The sequence below is a fragment of the Struthio camelus genome, chromosome 1 (assembly GCF_040807025.1).
Source record: "Struthio camelus isolate bStrCam1 chromosome 1, bStrCam1.hap1, whole genome shotgun sequence".
Lineage (NCBI taxonomy): Eukaryota > Metazoa > Chordata > Aves > Struthioniformes > Struthionidae > Struthio > Struthio camelus.
In genome coordinates, this window is record NC_090942.1 from 45460795 (window position 1) to 45480910 (window position 20116).

At 38.5% G+C, this 20116-nt stretch overlaps 1 protein-coding gene across 1 annotated transcript in view; it reads left to right on the forward strand.

Moving 5' to 3' along the window:
* The window catches only part of OTOGL (otogelin like), a 100606-nt gene that overhangs the window by 1076 nt on the left and 79414 nt on the right, over positions 1-20116 (forward strand). Inside the window, exons 2-12 of the mRNA XM_068931286.1 lie at positions 2757-2796; positions 3862-3910; positions 6056-6116; positions 7813-7911; positions 8589-8743; positions 11430-11551; positions 12763-12968; positions 16003-16133; positions 16708-16814; positions 18843-18949; positions 19686-19811. Coding sequence (XP_068787387.1) covers positions 2757-2796; positions 3862-3910; positions 6056-6116; positions 7813-7911; positions 8589-8743; positions 11430-11551; positions 12763-12968; positions 16003-16133; positions 16708-16814; positions 18843-18949; positions 19686-19811 — 1203 coding nt within the window. The remainder of the gene's footprint in view (positions 1-2756; positions 2797-3861; positions 3911-6055; positions 6117-7812; positions 7912-8588; positions 8744-11429; positions 11552-12762; positions 12969-16002; positions 16134-16707; positions 16815-18842; positions 18950-19685; positions 19812-20116) is intronic.

Here is a 20116-nt window from a genome sequence, read left to right on the forward strand (position 1 = left end):
ACTACATTAGTGTATTAATTTGGATCAGGAGTTCACTTCTGCTTTGGTTTGCAGCATGGAGTGATTTTGGAGCAGATGAAACTAAACTGGTGGATGCAGTCCAGCTGTTGATAAGCATTCAATCCATGGGACTAGCCTTGAGCTAGTCAGAAGTAAAAACAAAACAAAAGTCCTTCTGAAACATGTACTGTGTGGATGTTAGCTTTTCAATCCACCTTTAATGATCTGCAGTACCCGCTGATGTAGGCATGGCTCGTACCACCGTCTTTAACAACAGGCAGAAAAGCAAGATCTGTGTTTTGTCTTTACCTATTCATGCAGATATAACTCAAGTTATCCCCTTTGATCAACTGCAACATATTACTGATACTTGCAGGCAGATAACTGTTCAATCCTCTGCTCCAAATTCAGAGCTACCAAGGCAGATGACAGAGCAAAGACTAGTGAAGAAAGGCTTCAAGCTAGGAAATATGTTTGCTTTAGGATTTATGGAATAATGAAACACAAGACGGACAGATAATACATTTCAGGAGCTCTTTGGTAAATACTTACTTGGAGAGGTTGCCTGTTCTCCCTTGCCTTCTCTTTTAGGCCAGCTGGAAGAGGAGGAGAGAGAAAATTAAAAGAATTGATGGGAGAACTTTTCACCTGAGACGCCATCAAGTTCTGAATTTGCTTTGATCCAAAACAAAACTTTGTCAGATTCTGTGAGCGTGCTACAAAACACATCCTAGGAAGAATGGAGAGAGGCTTTATAAATAAAACTGGCGGTAGTAGTAGTTTCAATAAGCAATGAATGACTTTAAAATTCCACTTATTTAAAAAGTGGATAATTTTATTAATTTTTAGGGTAAAGTGAGAAAGACTTTTATATTTTAATGATGGTCATGTTTAATTTTTGGTGAAAATATAAAATATATTTTAATGGAAAAGTAGGAATAAAACCTGTTAGCCTGGCTCGCTTGTCTCCTTGTTGCCAATGACATTTCCAAAACACACTTTATTAAAAATGAAATGTAATTATCTCCTGGGAAGTTTCCTTTTGTGATATAAGGAGACTAAATGCAAAAAAAGTATTTATAAATATTCCTCAAAATCCAGGTGTGATATTTAATGGAAGTTTATGTCTCTCATTTTAGAACAGATCAGGGACATATAACCAAATTGTTTTTAGAGATTACCATCTTAATACTTTCTACAGTAACACTGTAGCAGGTTCTCACTAAAAGTTTGCACTGCAATAAAATGTACAAAGGGCAGAACTCTTGACGCAAGTCTTGAAGCACACAAAGGTGAAATGACGACTGAAGGGAACTCTCAAACCGTCATGACAAGGCAAAACTTCATTCTGTTTCATTGTGTGCTATGTTATAAAGGGCTGATTCAATTCAATAGAGGAGTAATACTTGCGGGTCTAGCGCAAGTGTAACTAATACAGACTGCTGAGGAGTTACCATGCATTACTAATGAGAGACATGCAGCCAGAAAGTTGTATGCAACGTTTGCAAAGCTCCTGAAGCTGTATGTGGCTACCAAGCTTGATGTTTTCTTTTCTTTTTTTTTTGCATTGTATAGTTTTACATAATGAATCCATCTATCTAATTTTTAAAGGATTTAAACACGCTGTAGAAATACACAGTTCTAAGATGCCATCATAATCAAAGCCATTCATTTGCATAAATTCTTTGTTTATAAGTTATACTGAAATGACCATTGTGGGAAAGCTCAATTTAATGATACCTTGGAGCATACTCTTGATTCACTCTCTGCTGTTCTTTTTGCAAGGTAAGAACTTTACTCAATTTTTATGCTAATACTAACTTTTAAAAAGATTTTTCTAAATATTTTAGTAGTACATCTACTTCTTTTTCTATCATTATAAGAAACATTTTTTTGCTCCTCACTGGAGTTGAAAAAATAACACCAGTTGAAAAACTATATATCACCATTTTCTCTGACTACTGTTGAAAACAAAATATATCTTTTATTTTTTAAAAAAAGCATTTTTAAGCTTGAATTTTATCACACAATTATTATTGAATAACTAAATTTTCTAGGCTTTCTTGTTGTTCTTGTCAGATGAGTGAACAGATAATGATTTTGAATAGGGTATGAATTGATGAAGCGCAGGCTGCACCTGCAATTTGTTTGAACGTTATTAAATCTCTAGAATAAATAATCACTGTTCTGGTTATAGAAACTATCCAATTTTTTTTATCAGGATATGTGCTGCAAATGGATATTGTAAACAATTTCCTTGGAGCAATTATAAAGATTTCTAAGACAATATGAGAAAGCAGGCAATTTCTAAGAAATGTGCAGAATCTGGAGTGTTTTCAATGGATTGCAATCGAATTTTATAAGTAACAGTCAGAAAATTATTATAGGTAGCTGCACTAGAAATTTGATTCTGGATGGCTCTGAGCATCTCTTGTATTTTATCAGTTTTGGTTTGATCCTCTGAATAACTACGAGTTCCTAGCTCTTTTTGATGGTAGTATGGAGCAGAGCTGAGACTGTAAATTTGCAGATAATGAACAGCTGAGAGAAGCTCTCAGGGAGGAAATCATGTTGTGCTAAATCCCTTGGGAAGATGAAAAGTTTATGTAAAGATTCTCTGGAAAATATAGGATCGTTAGCTATTTTTTAAAGATAAAATTCACTAGTGCTGTTTTAAACTTAAGAAATTCTTGTTTGTCAAATGCAGAGTGGGACTGTAGAAAAACCAAATTAACTCAATGATTTTTAATCTACAGGATCTTATTGCAAGTTCTCTCTTTTGAAAAGAACCTCAAGGTAGGTTTTTATTCCTTATTTGTCAAGTCCTACAAACAGAACAAGAATGAATAGGGCTCAGCTGGTACAGTACAAGTTAGGAAGTAGAATGTAGTCTTGAATTTGGCATGTAATTTTTAGTAGCTTGGATGTAAAAATGTGCTTTTAGAATGTTTACAACTCTTCTCAAAGAATTTACATAAAGGCCATGGATCCTCTTTTTGAAAAATGGAGGTACTTAAGAAAAATGATGCTCCTGTGGTCTCAGGAGAGTTTAGAGGAATCATGGAATGAAATTAGGGTGAGGTCATTATTTCATGTCTGGAAAAATACATTAAATGAGTATCCTCCTACAGTTTTAATTGCATGATAAAATCCTAGCTGCTATTTGAAGCACAAAAGAGTAAGTGCTATACAGCCTTAAAATAAACACTTTCAATACAAGTTTTTGTGTAGAAGATGAAATCCAAACAAAACCCAAACTAGGGAATGTTCCTGATCCCATTGAATTAAATGGGAACTATGCCATCGGTTTCAGTAGAAGTGTCCAGTTGCACATAGCTTTGGGTGTCTAATGACTTCTAATACATCTAGTGAACACAAACGCATATTAAATGATAATAACATCTTGGACTGTTGATAGTTAGTGGTAAATTACAGCTGGAGAGTCATCTTTTGCTTTTAAAAGTACCATCACAGTGTATTTAAATAACACTTGGGAGAACTCACTCTTACACACCCACAGTTGAGTACGTATGAAGCAACTTTACAGTTTTGTATCCTGTTATATAAGCCTATTTTGCTCATATTCTCTCCCCTGTAAGCCCCATGTACCTCCCGGAACAAGCATCCCATGTCTGGGATCCTCATCCGATGTCAAGGATCGGACCGCAGTTGAATTCTGCAAAATGAGACCATGAAAAGAAAAGAAAAGAAAAAAAAATCACCTTTTAAAATGTTAACCCAAGAAAGACGTCTTTGATACAGTGATGGAAATCAGAGAGAAACACCTCCCTCTGGGGAACTGCTTATTCAGGTTGCTCCAGGGACCTTGGATTATACAAGATCCTTTTTGTTTTTTTCCAGAAATGAGTTTAATGCAGCTCGACAGAAGAGAGATCTCTTAGCAGCAGAGGTAGGTTATACCTCCGAAAGAGCGAGAGAGGGGAAACCCTCCCCCCCTTTCTGCTCCGGGGCTTTGCTCTCCTTACAATGGAGTCTTTGTAAGGAGAACAGCAGCGGTAACAATAGGACAGTCAATAGGACAGTGAGGAGGAGCAGCTCTTCCATACCTGCTTGCCTCAAACTTAAACCCATGGCCTTCGTTCATTCATTCTTTCATTCTCAGCAAAATGCTTCATGAATTACGCTCCCTGACTAACCGACAGACACACGCCATGGGAAATAAAAGCTCAAGTCTTCAGTCTTTTGTGGAGGCAAACAGAAAGCCCCAGAAAGTTGTTAGTGTTTGATGAAAAGCACAGTAATGAAACTAGAGACGAGGGTCCTGCAAATGGTGGTGTTGCCATGGTGGTGGCCGCTGCTCGGCCCGAGTTCCCGCAGCGCCGGCCTGCAGCTTGGGGGCTGTCCCACCCCACTACCAGCTTGGGGTCGCATGCTGCAACCTGTGCAGGTGATGGTAGGCTGAAACTGAGTAGTAAATGGGGGAAGCTCATTCCTCTGGGTTGGTCAATATTTCGGGCTGCAAAGCTGGAGCAAAGTTCATCACCGCTGTTCTGCTGCAGGGGTGGGGAGAGAAGTCCAGAGCGGTCTCTCTGCAAGGCACCTTGCTGCGGTCGTGCAGGCAGTCTGAGGCAGAACCAGAAACGGTTTTCTCCGAGTCCCTTTGCTGCGGATTTACGTGTCTCTCCTGAGTGGGTCATAGTGTTGCCAGTGTCGAACATAACACTAAGGTCAATCAAGTCTATTTTCCTTACTAGAAAAATGCATTCTTCTCAGGTAAATGGGCTTTGGTGACCGACTGTGTTCCAGAAGGGGATTCAACAGGGAGTTAGTGTCCAGCAGAGATGATGTGCCTTAAAAATAATGCACAGGCAAAAAACTGCTTTGCTGAGGAGGCCTGCCTCAGAGTAACTGAATACAAGTAACAGAAATTGCTGGTTTTGTCTAGTGAAGATAAGGAACTGTTCTGGATAGTGATGAGCCATGGGGACTAAGAGTAATTGTTTGCTTTGAAGTGGGGACCCTTCCCGTTTGTGATCTGGGTAAGTCAATTCCAGATTGATTTTTCGCCATAAAAAAGGCAAATTCTGCTGCTTGGATGCGTCAGATAAAGTATTTCCAGTGGAAAAGGGGAAGTATTTATGTCATTGTATAAGGCATTAGCGAGACTTAATCTGAAGTGTTTATTGCACAGTTCTGTGGTACACTTTGAGATCCATTAGTTCAAACTCCAAACATGGAGAACGGATAGCAAGGAGAGCCAAGAGAAAAGTATCTTAAAAGCGAAGGCTTAAAGAGTTTGTTTCGCTGGTTGTGCAGAGGAAGGCTGGCCTATACGTGTGTGGGGAGCATGGAGGGGTAACCGTTTTCTTGTCAATATGTCACAGAGGGACTAAATAAAAACACAGGATAAGAGCTGTTCAAGCGAAAGGACAGAGCTATATAAAACCAAAAGGGTATAAAATGGCTATGGACAAATGCAGGGGGGAAATAGCTAGCTAGCTAGCTAGCTACCCAGCACTTCACCCTGGTAAACTTCCCAATCAGACTAGTGGGGGCAAAAACCCCAAAGTGCTTCTCTGAGGGAATTTGATCCGTTCTCAGAAGGGACAATAAGACGTGAGAAACTGCAAGAGCAGGGTGTTGGACCGGATCCAGGAGCTCCTTACAGTCCTGTGCTCCCCAATGCCTGAGCGTAGGCAGGAAGCAGATCTGGCGGATTGACGTTCATCCTAAACAAGAGAGGAGAAAAATGGGATTTTTGAAGGATTCCAGGGAGGAGGCAAAAAATCCTTCAGAGCTGAAGTGGCCGCGGTCTGTCGATAGGGACACAGCACAGAGTATGAGTTCGGGGACAAGAAGGGGGAAAAAAAGGAAGGCTACCGCCTCCTCAAACTGTCCAGCTACGTCTGTAAGCACAATGAAAAGGGCAGGTAAGTTCTCCGGCCCCCTCACTCTTCAGCCTAAATCTAAAAGCAAAACCTTCCCCCGCTGCCCCCAGAGCCTAGCGTGTTCGTTCGCGCTGGCGACGCGGAGGGCGACGACCCTGCCAGGCAGCTGTAATCTTCCCTTTTCGCCTTTTATGTTTCTCCGGTAGGTTCACGCTGCCTCTCCTCGGTCTCGCCTTCGTGAGGCCTTCGGCCGGAGCCCTCCACCAGGTCAGTACTGTGGCCGTGGCCGCGAGCAGGGCCGGCCTCGCTGAAAACGCAGCCCCGGGAGCTGTGTGTTATGGGAGTCCTGATGACGCTTATATCCCCTACGAAACCCAGCCGCTAACTCATTTCCTCACCACAGCTTCTACCTGTGAAATTGTGGAAAACGTCTGTTAAAATGTACTTTTCAAGTAAGGACTTAGAAGTGAATCTGAGCAGCTAACTAAGTAAAACCTTCTTTTTTTAAAAAAAAAAAAAGTTTATTTACACGGGCAGTTTTTCTCTTGCGTCGCTTTTTCGGGCCTTGGCAGCGGATGTAAGTAGGCACGCGACGTAAAGGGCGGGCAGCGCCCCGGCGGCGAGCGCGCCGCTGCTTCCAGAAGATTCTAGGCACTGTACGAATGCTTTCAGGCAAGTTAAAGCAGTGACTTTACAGACCTTACCGGAAGGTTCACTGAACAAGAGCGAAGTTTAGTACCCTCTTTGGAAAATATATATCCTTGTGTAGGTGCTTGCTGTTGTGGTTCCCCCTCCTCCCCCCAGGTGAGTGAGCGTATGCAACTTTATAGCTCACAAATTCTGACAAAAGGGTGTCCCGTGTTAATGCAGTTTTATACATGGTATTTTCTGCCTTGTCCGTGTTTTCAGAGCATCTGCGTGTACTGGAAAAGCAATTTTTAAATGGAAAAAATGCAAAACTAGGCTTGAAAAGCAGCCTTCACAGTGAAGGCTGACGCTCTGAACCAGTGCTCGCTTCTGTATACGCTCTACTGTAAAAGTCCAGTTTTGGTCCCATTTATGTCACTGCCTGCTTTACTGTGGGTTCATTCTGAGTGGAAGGGCCTGCTTATTTTATTTACCACCTCCTTTTTGCGGTGCTTTTTAATCTGTGTCACATTGTAAGTGTTTACATTTTGTAAGGGTTTACATTTTGCCCCAAGAGGGAAAGGAACTGCCCACAAAACCTGCTAAAATTTTGGTTTGGGACTCCCTTTCTCCTCTGCGTTTGGGGAGCTGTGACTTAGACCCATCTTAGTGAATATGGTTAGTAAATGACAGTGAGGTCTTAGCTTCTGAGCAGAACATAAAACCATTTAATGAAATTACTTTTAGAAACGATCACTAACGTAAAACAAGCCATTCCCATGGAATCTTAAGTCTCTGGCTCCGGTCACCTCTTAAGCAGAAATAACCTTTTAACTGACTTTTTTTAGCATGCAGGGAAGGTTATTTATAACTGGTTTTGACTTTGTAAGTTACATATTCTCTAGACTGTTCATAAGCGTTACAGCAAAGGGTACATTAAGCATAGGAGGGAGGAGCTGAACATATGTATAAATTGTACTGAATTCGGTCAATTGGAGTAATCTGCATCCTGTGTATTTCTAGATCAGGACGACTGGGATTTGGTTTCTTTACATGGGAACGTGACCTTTTGTTTGCTGGGAGGAGGTTGACCTTTTGCTCCTTTGTTAGTTTACAAGTCTCAAACTGGGAAAGAGAGAACCTCTGTTCTCTTTTAACCGAGGAACACCAAGCTGAAAATCAAGTAAAGGTTGAAAACTAAAGATTGCTGTTGGTTAATTTTCTTACCTAATATAGCTGCGTATGATTTAACAATAAATAAATAGATGTAATCTGAGTCTCTCAGGCCGTTTGCAAAATACTGTATCTACTAAAAGGCTGCTATGCTTGCTTACAGCTTCTTGTCCTCAGGAGTGCCTTAATGGAGCAGTCTGTACAGAGGCAGGTGAATGTGATTGTCAGATATTTCAGGCTCAAGGAAACAGGTGCCAAATTGGTAAGTTTTGGGCCAAAAGAAATGAGTAGCAAGTTCAGCTGAGATTTAAAGTGCAGCTTGTAAAAACAGTACAGCTCACAGCACACTTGTGATTCCTTTGTAGTTGGACCGTCATTCAAGTAGTAGCAAAGAGGATTAAAACTGTATATCTTATAGAAATTTATAGAGCAACATCAGGAATGTCTGTTTTTTAGCATTTGGGCTCTAATGATACATAGATACCATACCAGATAGACTGGTACATCATCAGCTGTCAAGCTTTTTCTCATTTAACTGCATAACCAAAAAGCCACTGCATGTTTCTAACAGTGTCTTATTGCAAATAAAATGATCAGCTCTTCCAAAGCACCGCTTTCTGGAATCTGCTGTATGTAGGGATCAGCAAGAATCATGTTCTAGCTTCTGCTGTAAATCAAACCCTTTGCCTCTACTTACAGTTAGAATGCCCCACTGAAACCATTTCAAAACTTAATGATGTTCTCATATGACTAAAACTGCAACCAAAAGATTAAAAAAAGAAAATTACTGACTTTGTTTGAGGTTGAAGAAATGAAATCCTCTTGTCCTTGCTGTATATTTCCTTTATAAGCTCTTATTTCCTTTAAAAGCTCTTACTTTTGTACATGCCTGTGAAAATTTTTGACTAGTGTGCTTGTTACAAACTGTGTTTTCTGCAGTACCTAACAGTGGTAAGGACCGAGATGGGATTTGCAAATCATGGGGACAGTACCATTTTGAAACATTTGATGGCATCTACTACTACTTCCCAGGAAATTGCTCCTACGTTTTGGCAAAAGACTGCAGCACTCCAGAACCCCAGTACACTGTTTGGGTATGTATATGAGCATGCGTTAGAAATAAAACATTTAGTATTCCTGTATTACAGGACTTGCATTTCCTCATTAGTAATATAAGTAGAGAGACAATAAATGGATTAAAATGTTGCTTTATTTATTTGGATTTCAAAATGTACTGCTGGAAAATGTCTAAGCATATGTGCAGTAACTCAAAACACTGATGAAATGCTAATTAATCAACAGAGTCAGTATAACAAAAATAGTATTTCTTACTCCCTCTATCCTAAAAAAGGATCTCCGATCTCTCCTTTCTGGGAAATCCTGTGTAGGAAAAAAGGGTCCTAAAGCAGACCTTGGAAACGCAATAAATTTTAGCTGTCAGCTTGTAGAAACAAGTGAGTTCTTGAGTAAAGTGCAAGCAGCAGTCATGGGCCTGATAATTTGGCACCCAAGCGTACTAGCCCTGCTATTCACCATTGTCAGCGTGCTAGATAGGGAGCTGCTTCAACTGGCCAGTGGAAAACTCTATCCCTTCTGGGAATTTGGGTTCTAATTTTGGATTTCTTCCTTGATATGCAGAGAAGATTAACAGCTCAAAAGCCTTCACCTTGACCTATGGATGGAAAGCATTCTTTTTAATAATTTCCTCAAACTGCTGGATGTCCATAGTTAATGACTTTGGGATCAGGGAGAGTTCAAACGTATACCTTTTTTGTAGGAAGATATCCTAATTGCCTGGCCATTGGTTACTGTGGGGAAAGGACATTAGCTAATTATGTTACTTTCTACAGAGTGGTCAGAATTCACTATTGATTGGGCAGGAGAAGAGGGATCGGGGGGGGGAGGGGTCCTAATTTTAGACACGGGTGATCAATGCTCACAAGGGCAACAGGAGATCTAGATTCTGATTCTGCACCAAAGACTATTTTTTTAATTTATAAACACATGATCTCACCTCCAAAAATAGCATCTAGTAAAGGTTAATCTGATAGAACTGCCATTTCAACTCAGTTTATGGACAGATGCTGTTACATCTGCTCTCCATCATTTTAAGTCTTTGGATTCTGTGTGCAGCTATGCTCTTTTACAAGTTTTCGGAAAATGCTATAGCAAAACCCAAGATTATATTTAAATTTAGAATCAGTATTTCCATGGCTTCTGCTTACCTTAAGAGAGAAATTGCCATTCAATTGCTGGAACAAATGTCATGCTTTGTTGAAAACTGCAAGCGTTCATTCAGAAAAGTCATGGGTAATGACGAAGCACTACAATCAACTGCAAACATCTAATTTCAGTAATATAAGCAGAAACATTACAAGCTGGGCGATAGAGAGCCAAGAATCTTGCCAAATCCTTATGTTATGGCCGTAATGTTCTGGTTTTAATAGCCCACCTCTCTGGAAAAGAAGAAAATATTAGAATTATTTTGCTTTTCTTTGATCGTATTTCTGGCTTACGACAGGTTTACATAAAAACCTTCTGTCAATACTAGTACCGTTTATTATGTCTTTAATTATGAATTTCTTTATACATGTAAAATCCTTAATGCTTTTACTGGTATGCTTTATTTTGCTCAGAGACAGTAACTTTTTTTCCTTCCAGAGTTAAGAGTCTAGCTTAAGAAGATTAGTTAGTGTATGTGTTAGCACTGTGTGTTTACCAGCAGATCTTTTCTGTGAAAACCATGGCTGTAGTTACTTTTACAGCCTCCATTACTGTGTTGGCAAGATGTTTCAGAATTACTAATCTGTTTAATTTAACAGCACTGTCATGTAAACTGGTAACACCACTCACCCTTCTCAGAGAAAGCTGAGGCACAGAGACATAAGAGTCATATTTAAGTTATCTAACTTAGGTCTATATCTTAATTTTGGCAATGATAAGTACCTAAGATTCACAGCATATTCTTACATGTTCTCAGTGGTGTCCAAAATAAATCAGTGCACACACTTAGAAGCATTGTAGTCTAGGGATTTGCACAGGTTTGGGTGTCTCAGCTCCACTGAGGTTGGTGGAAAGTCCTCAGAGTTTTGCCTAGGCCCTTGGAGGTATGTACTCAGAACTCAGTCTATTGTGAATTTAATTCAAAACTGTATAATAGCCTTTTAATCAGAGCATATGCACAGAAAGTGAGAGACCTAAATTCTTATCTTCAGTTAAAATAAATTTGAACCCAGAGCTTTCATGTCCTGAGAGCATGCCCTGGCCAGCAAAAGCTGTATGGTCTCTGGGGACAAGGATATTCCCTCACTGCCTCGCTGGTGCTCTGGCAGGCTGCAGGCTAGGAGCGGGAAGGAAGTCTGATTTTTAAGGGTGGCATCCTTTTTGCCAAAATAAAAAAAGGAGGAGTGCTGGCTTAAGCATACCTGTTGCAAGGTCTGGTTATACTTTTTTTTTTTGAGAGAGGGATCTACTTCATTACCGTAAAACTGTAGATATGCTGCTGTTAGTGAGATAGGAGTTTCATAGCTTTAATTTCTGAAAGTATGTATCTGAGATCTGTTCAATCCCTCTCCCTGATAGTAGGCAGTCATGGAAGTCACATACTGCCAATCTCTGTGAGACTCGGTTTTGAAAACCTGTGTTCCGCTGAGTGAAACTTGTGTTTCTTTGTAAAGCTCTTTGGAATCTTCAGTGATTAGTGGGTATAATTATAAATGAAAAATTACATGAAATTGTTAAGAACAAACATTTATTGTTGCTGTGTTTTTCCTCTCTAAGGTTCATAACAGTCCTCACTGTTACGGTTCAGTATATTCTTGTCTGAGGTCTATCAGCTTATTTTTTTCAAACCAAGAAGAAATAATTATTTCAGGACATGAAGTAAGAAAGGAGGGAATTAGGTAAGTGTTCCACTAGTGTTTTTTAACATGTTGTTGCAGAAAGATAGTATAGAGTTTGGGAAATTAATGCTTTTTACACCAGCTAGAGAAAATAATTGGATATATTTTTATTGATTCCTGAGTGCTCTATATTGGGGCTAATAGAGTTCTAATGTGAGTATGTGTAATGCTGCTGATGTAATACCTCAGCTGGGATGCCATACGCTTTCCACACGAAACTCATTTCGGCTGAGAAGTTGAACATCTAACATCTCAACAGAGTATAGATGAGGTCTGCATCAGGCAAATCTAATTAATCCCTAGTGCATCCAGATACCATTTTGAACGTGGCAGTCGTTATTTGTGCTTGGTGTGTAGCTATATTTAATGTAAGACATATTCCTCTTATAGCCAAGTCTAGATTGATTTAATTAAACATCTTAAGTACCCTGTATGTCATAATCTGAGGCAAAAAAGTTCAAGGTACCTCAACTCTGAACTCTACCCATTTTTTTTATTCCAAATGAAAAAGAGAGTAGAAGGCTATCATGAATATGTTTTAATGGTTGATCAAATACAGAAAACTTCAAAGACTTGTTCAGGTGTTCCAGCTTTTCCTGCTGTCTTCTTTTGATGTGGTAACGCTATAGCTGTTAGATCTGAGACTGATGGCTATAGTGATGCTGCCATTCATCCCAACAGCAGCAGCTTTGGAAAATAGTAATTAGATCGTGCTGCAGTGTTGTTGTCCAGCAGTCTTGGGCTAAAGGAGGAAGATATACAATACTGTAGTCAAGGGTATATTTCATACTGCAAGTTTTCCCATTTGCAGAGACCTAACCCAAGTACTCTGTGCCCAGAAGGGTTGCTGGCATTCACCACACTGAGAGCTCTGACCACAGTGTCACGGTGCTGGTGAAGTCAATGTATTCCTCAGTGTGCCCATGCTGGGGATTAAAAATGGAGCTACGTTATTTTAGGCTAATAATTGGTACAACTGATAGATGTATGCAGCAGAAGAGTGTTCGCTTTTGATCATTGGTATTAAAAAAACAACAGAAGAAAGGATAGTAAAAGCATGAGGAAAAATTGAATGGAAATGATTATACACCTGGAAAAAGGGTTTAATGAGTTAGAAGGTGTGTTTTGTTTTTTTTTTTTTAATCTGGTATTTTTCTAGCACTGACCTCATCACATCTGAGATCTTTGAAACAGGGTGTTTATTTTTCCAGATTAGCATTGCCTCAGACAGTTGAAAATGTTTTCCTTGAGAGATTGGCTGACTACATTCTGGTGAAAACTACCTTTGGTTTTTCGCTTGCTTGGGATGGAAACTCTGGCATTTATATTAAGCTGACAGAAGATCATAAGGGGAAAACTTGTGGCCTCTGTGGGAATTTTAATGGCAATAAATTTGATGACCTGATACTACAAAATAGTAAGTAGATAGCTTAGAAATACGCTGTTACCCTGTGAGAACAGCTTCACTTTAAATATATTACTGTAAAAAGAAATATTCTATTTTCTATTCTATTCTAGCAAATGGAATTTCTACTCTATTCTTCGTCATTGTTAAAGATGTTAGGGAAAAAGGTCTCAGTTCAAGAAAGTATTTATGTGTATGCTTAAAAGTCTTTTCTTGCTCAGCAAAGCACTTGGGGTATGTTTATCTTAGTTGATGAAAGTGCCTTCAAACAATAAATAAATAAACAAATGCTTGTGGTTTCCTCTATGTTTAAGGGGAGGAGGAGGAGGAGAGAAGAGCCAAAATATTAATATTTGGAAAAAGCATAATCTTGAGTCATTTGTTTACGTGACCATCATGAAAATATTAAAGTATTAGTCAGAGCTGTTTCGGGGAAGCTCCTTGTACCTCTTTGTTCCTAAGCTGTAGCCTGGGCTTCCTACTGCCCTGTAGGATGAGGAGTTGCTCAACACCGTGATTTTGTTGCAATAGAGGAAGAGATGATTTGCTAAGCTGATAAGAGTATTACATAGTCTTTCTAGTTTTTTATAGAGAATGTTCTATAGGGACCTTTGTAATTATTTATTTATTTACGCTTTCTGCCTGTGTTTTCAACTCACAACTAATGTAGCAAAAAAAGAACCACCTTTGGAACTTGAGGAAAGCTTTTTTTTTCAATCTCTGAAAATAAAGATAACAGGACTAATTCTACTTTTACCATTAATTGCTGAGAGAATTTAGTCCCTTGCCCTCGTGTATTCTTAAGCCACAAAAGTTATCTCACTGTTATTTCTCCCCTCACCCCCTTTTGGTAGCTAAGTGCTTTTTGGCTTTTCGAGTGATGGACGAAGTAATCTAGTTATCTTTGTAGAGGCTTTACATTTTTGCCTGATAAAAAATTTTCATCTCTTCTGAGGTGAAAGCAGTAGTTCCTTGTTTCAGGCATTAACATTTGCACACCATAATATAATATGTTTAATAACTAATTAAAACTATTAATTTATTATAAGGAGAAAATTTGAGTTTTGAGGAGATAATGAATTCACATGCTTTCTTAGAAAATAATAATTTCAATGTCTTGAAATGTCCTATCTATTGTAAAAGACTTAGCAGGAACACAGCTCTTAGCTTTCTTCATTTCCAGAGCTACGTTTCTTCATCTTCGTTTTTTCTAGCATTTTTCTTCAACAGAAATGATAGCATTCTTCTACTGTACAACCCAGAGTGTTACGCAATATTTTAAACTTGAAGCACTTTTATAACATGGTGCCTTGACTCTGTTTCTGCAAGTAAGAAGGAAAAAGTTCTAGTACTTTCACAAGAATAGACTGCTAATTCAAAGTACTTCTAAACTGCAATATTTGTGTAAGTGTTCCCAAATCTCATAAATCATCGGGGATGATGATTTGTCTCCTACAGCTAAACCAGTAGTGTATGGGAAGCTCTTATATCTGTGCTGAATCTTGTAGATACACGTTGTGTTCTTGGGACTGGGAGAAAGCCTTGGACAACTCTGGCTCAACCAAAGATCCTGGCTGAGCTGTAATAAAGGTGGATATTAGCTATAGATTCCAGTCTACTAAGAAGTTAACCAGATCTAAGAATTCATCTTTTCTCCTTGTGATTAAAATAAACTGCTAGATACTGTAGGAGAGGTGGAAAAATATAAGAAAGTTGTATTGTTAGTATTTCTGAATGATCTGTATGCGCATTGCCCCAAATAAAGAAATTACTGAGAGGTAGTTAATACTCCATTTCAAAGTACAGTTTTAAAATTAACTCCTTTTCTGTCTCCTTAATCGTCATTTTCAATTTTTGTATTACTTTTCATATGTGATACTGTATCTGTGTATAGAACTATTTCAAGTATAGTGATTTTATTTTGCAGTGTTTTTTGAGGATTTAGAACTTTTCTCAAGCCACGTCCAAATGAAGATAAAATGTTTTTAATGTTTTTGCAGAAGTGGAGTTATGTCAAGGGATTCTTTTAGATCAAAACTCAACCTTTTATGTTTGGGAAGGATTTTTTTAATGTAAAGAGCTCTTTCGTCAGAAAGGGAGAAATGTTTTCATTCTCTCTGGCTCTTAGGTCAAATAGATTGGTGGCTAGGATGTTAGCTTTGTGTATTGTGGAGATCCAAGTACAAATATCTGATTATTGATCTTTGGAGTTTTCCACATTCCAGAGTATCAGACTTTATACGTCTTGTACTGGAAAAAGGTTAGATTAAGTTTTTGACAATACATCTTTGTGACAAAACTGTAGCTGATATCATGTCAGCATCCTATCTCCTAATCACGTTGAATAGCATAGATATCAATTACTGTAATATTCTTCACGGCAGAGAAAATCCACCTTTTTTGCCACTCTTAAGAACTTACAGAAAATGTCATATTTAGTTCTTGGTGCAAATCTATACAAATCCTGGGTTTGTTTTCATACTGCTAACTTTCTTTTACATTCTTGCATTTTCATCGCCTTTTGCCATGACTTTAAATTGTGCTGCAGTGTTTCAAATCTCATTCATTCATTCTCCCATCCTCATGCTCTAAGAACTGAGGGTGTAGCATTGTTTTTGTCTTAGGGCTTTTTTGCCCTTAGGGAAAAGAAGGGAGATAACAGTGCTAAATGACCTTTATGAAACATGATGAAAGACTTAAATTGTTTTAAAGAATTATATTTCTTCTTAAATATACAATGCATTACACTTGTCCTTATTTGTACATTTGCTATGAAATTTCCCTGATCACATTTAAAACCCCCAAAACATCTTAACATATCATTTTCAAATCTTTTTATTGAAAAGTAGGCTATTACCTGTAGAATATTACCTGAAATTAGAAGGAAAAAAAGAAGGGTCACCTTTTTTACACCTCGAAAGCCTGAATATATCTGTAACTGAAGTAATGAATACACTTAAAAACTACCAGAAACTTCTGGGAGGTCGTTTGTGTTGCCAACATTTTTTTTTTCTTTTGATGGATTTTCTTCAATGTTTTCATGTAGTAGGTGAATATACAGAAGACATTGCTGAATTTGCAAATAGCTGGACTGTGCAAACCCCATATGAAACAGCTTGTGTACCTACTGCCTCGTATTTTTCCAGTCCTTGTTCAGCTGATGCAGAATCCACTGAGGCAAGTTAATCATGTAATTTATTATTATATTTTTAATGTTAATTACCTTGTGACAATACAAGAATCAAGGCATGTTGGCCGTATTGAAAAAAACTCAAATGCATTGAGGCTTTGAGAAAGAGAAGATTCAGATCAGGATTGTTGCTAGGCACCTTCAGATATGTAGTACAAAAGCTCAGATAGGATGTACCAGGTGGCTGAGATCTGCTGGCAGAACTCTTCATTGCTGCATTAATCTTGAGTTCAATTTGCAGTCCTCATGCCTTATACCTCATTATGTTGGAAATATGAAATACTGCAGAAGTAACGTGCTCAGCTCCTGTGTTGACATGAAATGGTTGTTTGTCATTTCATGTTCTTTACTCCCAGACGGATTAGGAGCAGTATCTAGTCAAGCCAGTCTAGGCAGAGGGGACAAATTCTGGGAAGAATCATAGAGCAAACAGCTGTGGGATTTGCAGGTTTTAATGAGGATATAAAAGACCCCAGATTAGGGAAAGAAAGGGAAAAAGAATTATGCTTCTTCAGAATGTGTTTTCTAACTGTAATTTACCTGTTTCTTCTTAATGCACAGGACATATTCTTCAAGTGCCAAATATTCCTACAGTTTCCTTTTCTCAGCTGTCATGAAAGCATAGATCCATATTCTTATATTTCTAGCTGTATGAATGATCTTTGTAGGTAAGAATGGAGTTCTTGTGTACTTATTTTTGCTGCATAGAATGCATGCTCACTCTCTCTTTTGAGACGAGAACTAGGTGGCATTGAATGAAGTTAGTAGGAAACAAGGTCAAAGTGAATGGGGTGGCAGAGGGTCATCGGGAGGTCGTGAGTCAAAAATACATGGAGACTGGGGTGATACTAGGCCCAAATATCAAAGATACTTGGGGAGCTGGACCATTTGTCTGAGGTAGTTGGACTGTTTTTATGACAAAAACATAACAGAGCAACCATTATGGTTCAGATTAGTAGAATTTTTCAATATCGTTTTATTTATGTAAATTCAGAGATGTCAAAAGAAATTTCAGCACATTGGGTTTGGTGGGAGTTACACCTCCAGTTGCTGGGTTTATATTCAACTTGCTATTTTTCCCATAGCTCCAGACTCCCATTCAGTTCATGTCAGTCGTTCAGGTTCAACTGGTGCTCCAATGGGTAACTGAATAGGTGACAGAGCAATATATCCCTTCTGTTTTTAGTGAAGGCTTTATAATTAGGAAGTAATTGTCATAAATAACGGGTATTATGTTAGATACTATTACAGCTTTCTGAAAGTATCATCAATTTGTTAAAGAACATACAGAAAGAATTACAGGACTGAAAGGAAGAATCATTCAGTAGCACCCATTACACTTGTTACTTCATTTCCTATGAATTGTTAATGAATTTTTACTTTTCTATTTTACCATCAAGTCAAGTTGGAAGAATTTGTAGGAAAGTCTCCAGAATGTTCTTACTGAAGCTGATGATGTGTACATTTATTTTTCCCAGAGAGAGGTAGAGCTGCGCTGCCTCTGTATGATCTATTTATAACTCAGGAGCTTATTGTGCCTTTTCTTTAGCAAAAGAAGAATAACAAAAAGCAGATTTCCAAATGTGACATTGAATCACTATCATGTGGCTCAGAATTTGACTTTTGACAGCGTGAATGTGCGTGTAATGTGAACTGTGTGAATGTTGAAAACTTTGAAGGAAGTTTCTGTGTCTCAGAACGTCATTAATTCAGGCTTATTTTGTTTATAAGAGAGACCTCTCTTTTTGTGGCTTAGTGTCAGTTTAGGAAGTTTCTTGTGGGACCGTAGTGTATGCCAAGTATTCTTTCTATTAAGACTCATTTAATTGGATTAGATAAGAAGAGGTGGAGAGACTATGATCACTGTAACAAAGAATATAGTGGTCAATTTGATTATAGATGTGTTGAAAGCAGACTGCAAATGCAGTCTGATATATTCTTGAGACTATTAATTTTGGAAGCTTAATCTTGTGTGCTGAAAGGCAGATCAGCTCAGCTGTTCTGTCGTGGTCATGCTTCTATTAGAAATGTTGTGTTATGACTAGTTCATTTAGGCATCAAGTCCTTCACAGTGAATGATGGGAGTTGGTGAACTTCCATGGTAACAAAAAACTGGTGGTATCTCATCTCACGCAACTCACCTTTGAAAAATATTTCGGTTCATCTAAATCCTTATGAATGTCTCTTTTACTTGATCCTGGCAAAAGGACACTGTATAGTTTCTTCTGTAGATACAGACTAAGGTGCAGAAGGATTTTGTCCAGTGTCACTCTAGAAGTCCCTGAATGTGCCTATAATATTCACTGGACAATGCTTTTGGTGTTGAGCACTTCACTGCAAGGTCAGGAGTCTACCAACAGGGGGTCTTAGGGTTCAGCAGGATTGTTAAGCTGTCGGTTGTCTTCATGACAAGATCATATTTCTCACCCTAAGCAACGTTTATCTTCTTTGTGATAAGTTACTATTCTTGTTCATTGTGGTAATATTAAAATGAAATAACTTTTTGTGATATCAAGTGATAAAAGCATAACAGCATATTCAGTATAGCTGGTCCTTTTTCACAGTACATTCATTAAGTGCACCTTTCCGATTAAGCAGTGTCAGCTGTGTGCAGAGTATCCTGCGCAGTGTCCTGTGGCAGAGATTTGTTAATGGGGTTTGGGTTCGGTGTTTACTGCCTTGTTTTATCATTTCAGAGTGGATGATGATGAAACATATTGCAGAGCAGTGACAGAATATGCTAGAGCATGTTCTCATGCCGGGTCCCCTGTGCGTGACTGGAGGGATGACTTTCCTGCCTGCAGTAAGATTCATGTATTATTAAAGCATACCATGTGACCTTTGAAATACTCTGAGTATCCATTTCAAATAATTCCATCTTGACAACTATAGGAGTCAAATCTGATAGAGAAGTAGATCAGCCAGCTTCACTGTTGTTTGTGAACAATAAAGTCAATGACTTGTTAGAGGGATATTTTAATTCTGCTGTGATATGATCTAGATCCATGCAAAATTCATATTTCAGCAGATTCCTTGAAACTTTATGTGTGTTGATCGTATTCTAAGATGGAGAACAAACATCTGTGGAGATTTGATGTTACTTCTCTTCCTAGCTGACCTTTCAGCCTCTGCTGGCCCCATAACATAATGGGGCCCCATAATTAAAACAGTGGATCCTGCACCCAAGTCTCTGCTCTGTCTAGTCATCACTGCCTCATATCAATTGCAGTTCCGTCTCACGCGCAACACTTTGAACTGGCTGAGATATGAGCACGTGTTCCTATTCTACCTCCCCTTTCACAGGAACTGTAACTTCTAGTGGAGGGCTGATGTAAGAATTTGATAAAGAAGACTTAAATTCTGATGTGAGATTTGCTGCAGTTTATCAGTTACAGCCCCTCCAAACAATTGCTTGTAACTGATCTGAGCAACTATCTATACCAGAAGTGTTGCACAACTGTTTATTTGTAGAGCTAGAACTTCTCCGTTATGGCAAGAGAAACTGCACTAATGTCCGATGTAATGTGTACTTGTTCTAGCTGAAAAGTGTGAAGACAGCTTTGTACACCGTGACTGTATCAGCTGTTGTCCGCCAACCTGCACCTTTGAAAAGGATTGTCTTGGCAGCAATCTGCACTGCTTAGATGGCTGTTACTGTCCAGATGGTAAGTGCTGTCCTTTTTATGTGAAAAAACATGTACAAAGCTAATGTCCAGCATCATAATAAAGCTGTCGAAGTAGACTATGTTTAAAATTAAAAGCCAGAAAAAATGGATATTGTCATTTCTGTTTTTGTTATTTTTACTGGGATTCTTCCTTTTATCATGGCCTAAACACTTATTTAGAATATGAAATGTGGCTCAGAATGCATCAGTTAAAATCTGGAGCCATCATTAATTCTGTCTGCAATGCAGTCATTGCATAGGTTTAATCCATTTTATTTGAATTATTCCTAAATGTGTTGAGGTTT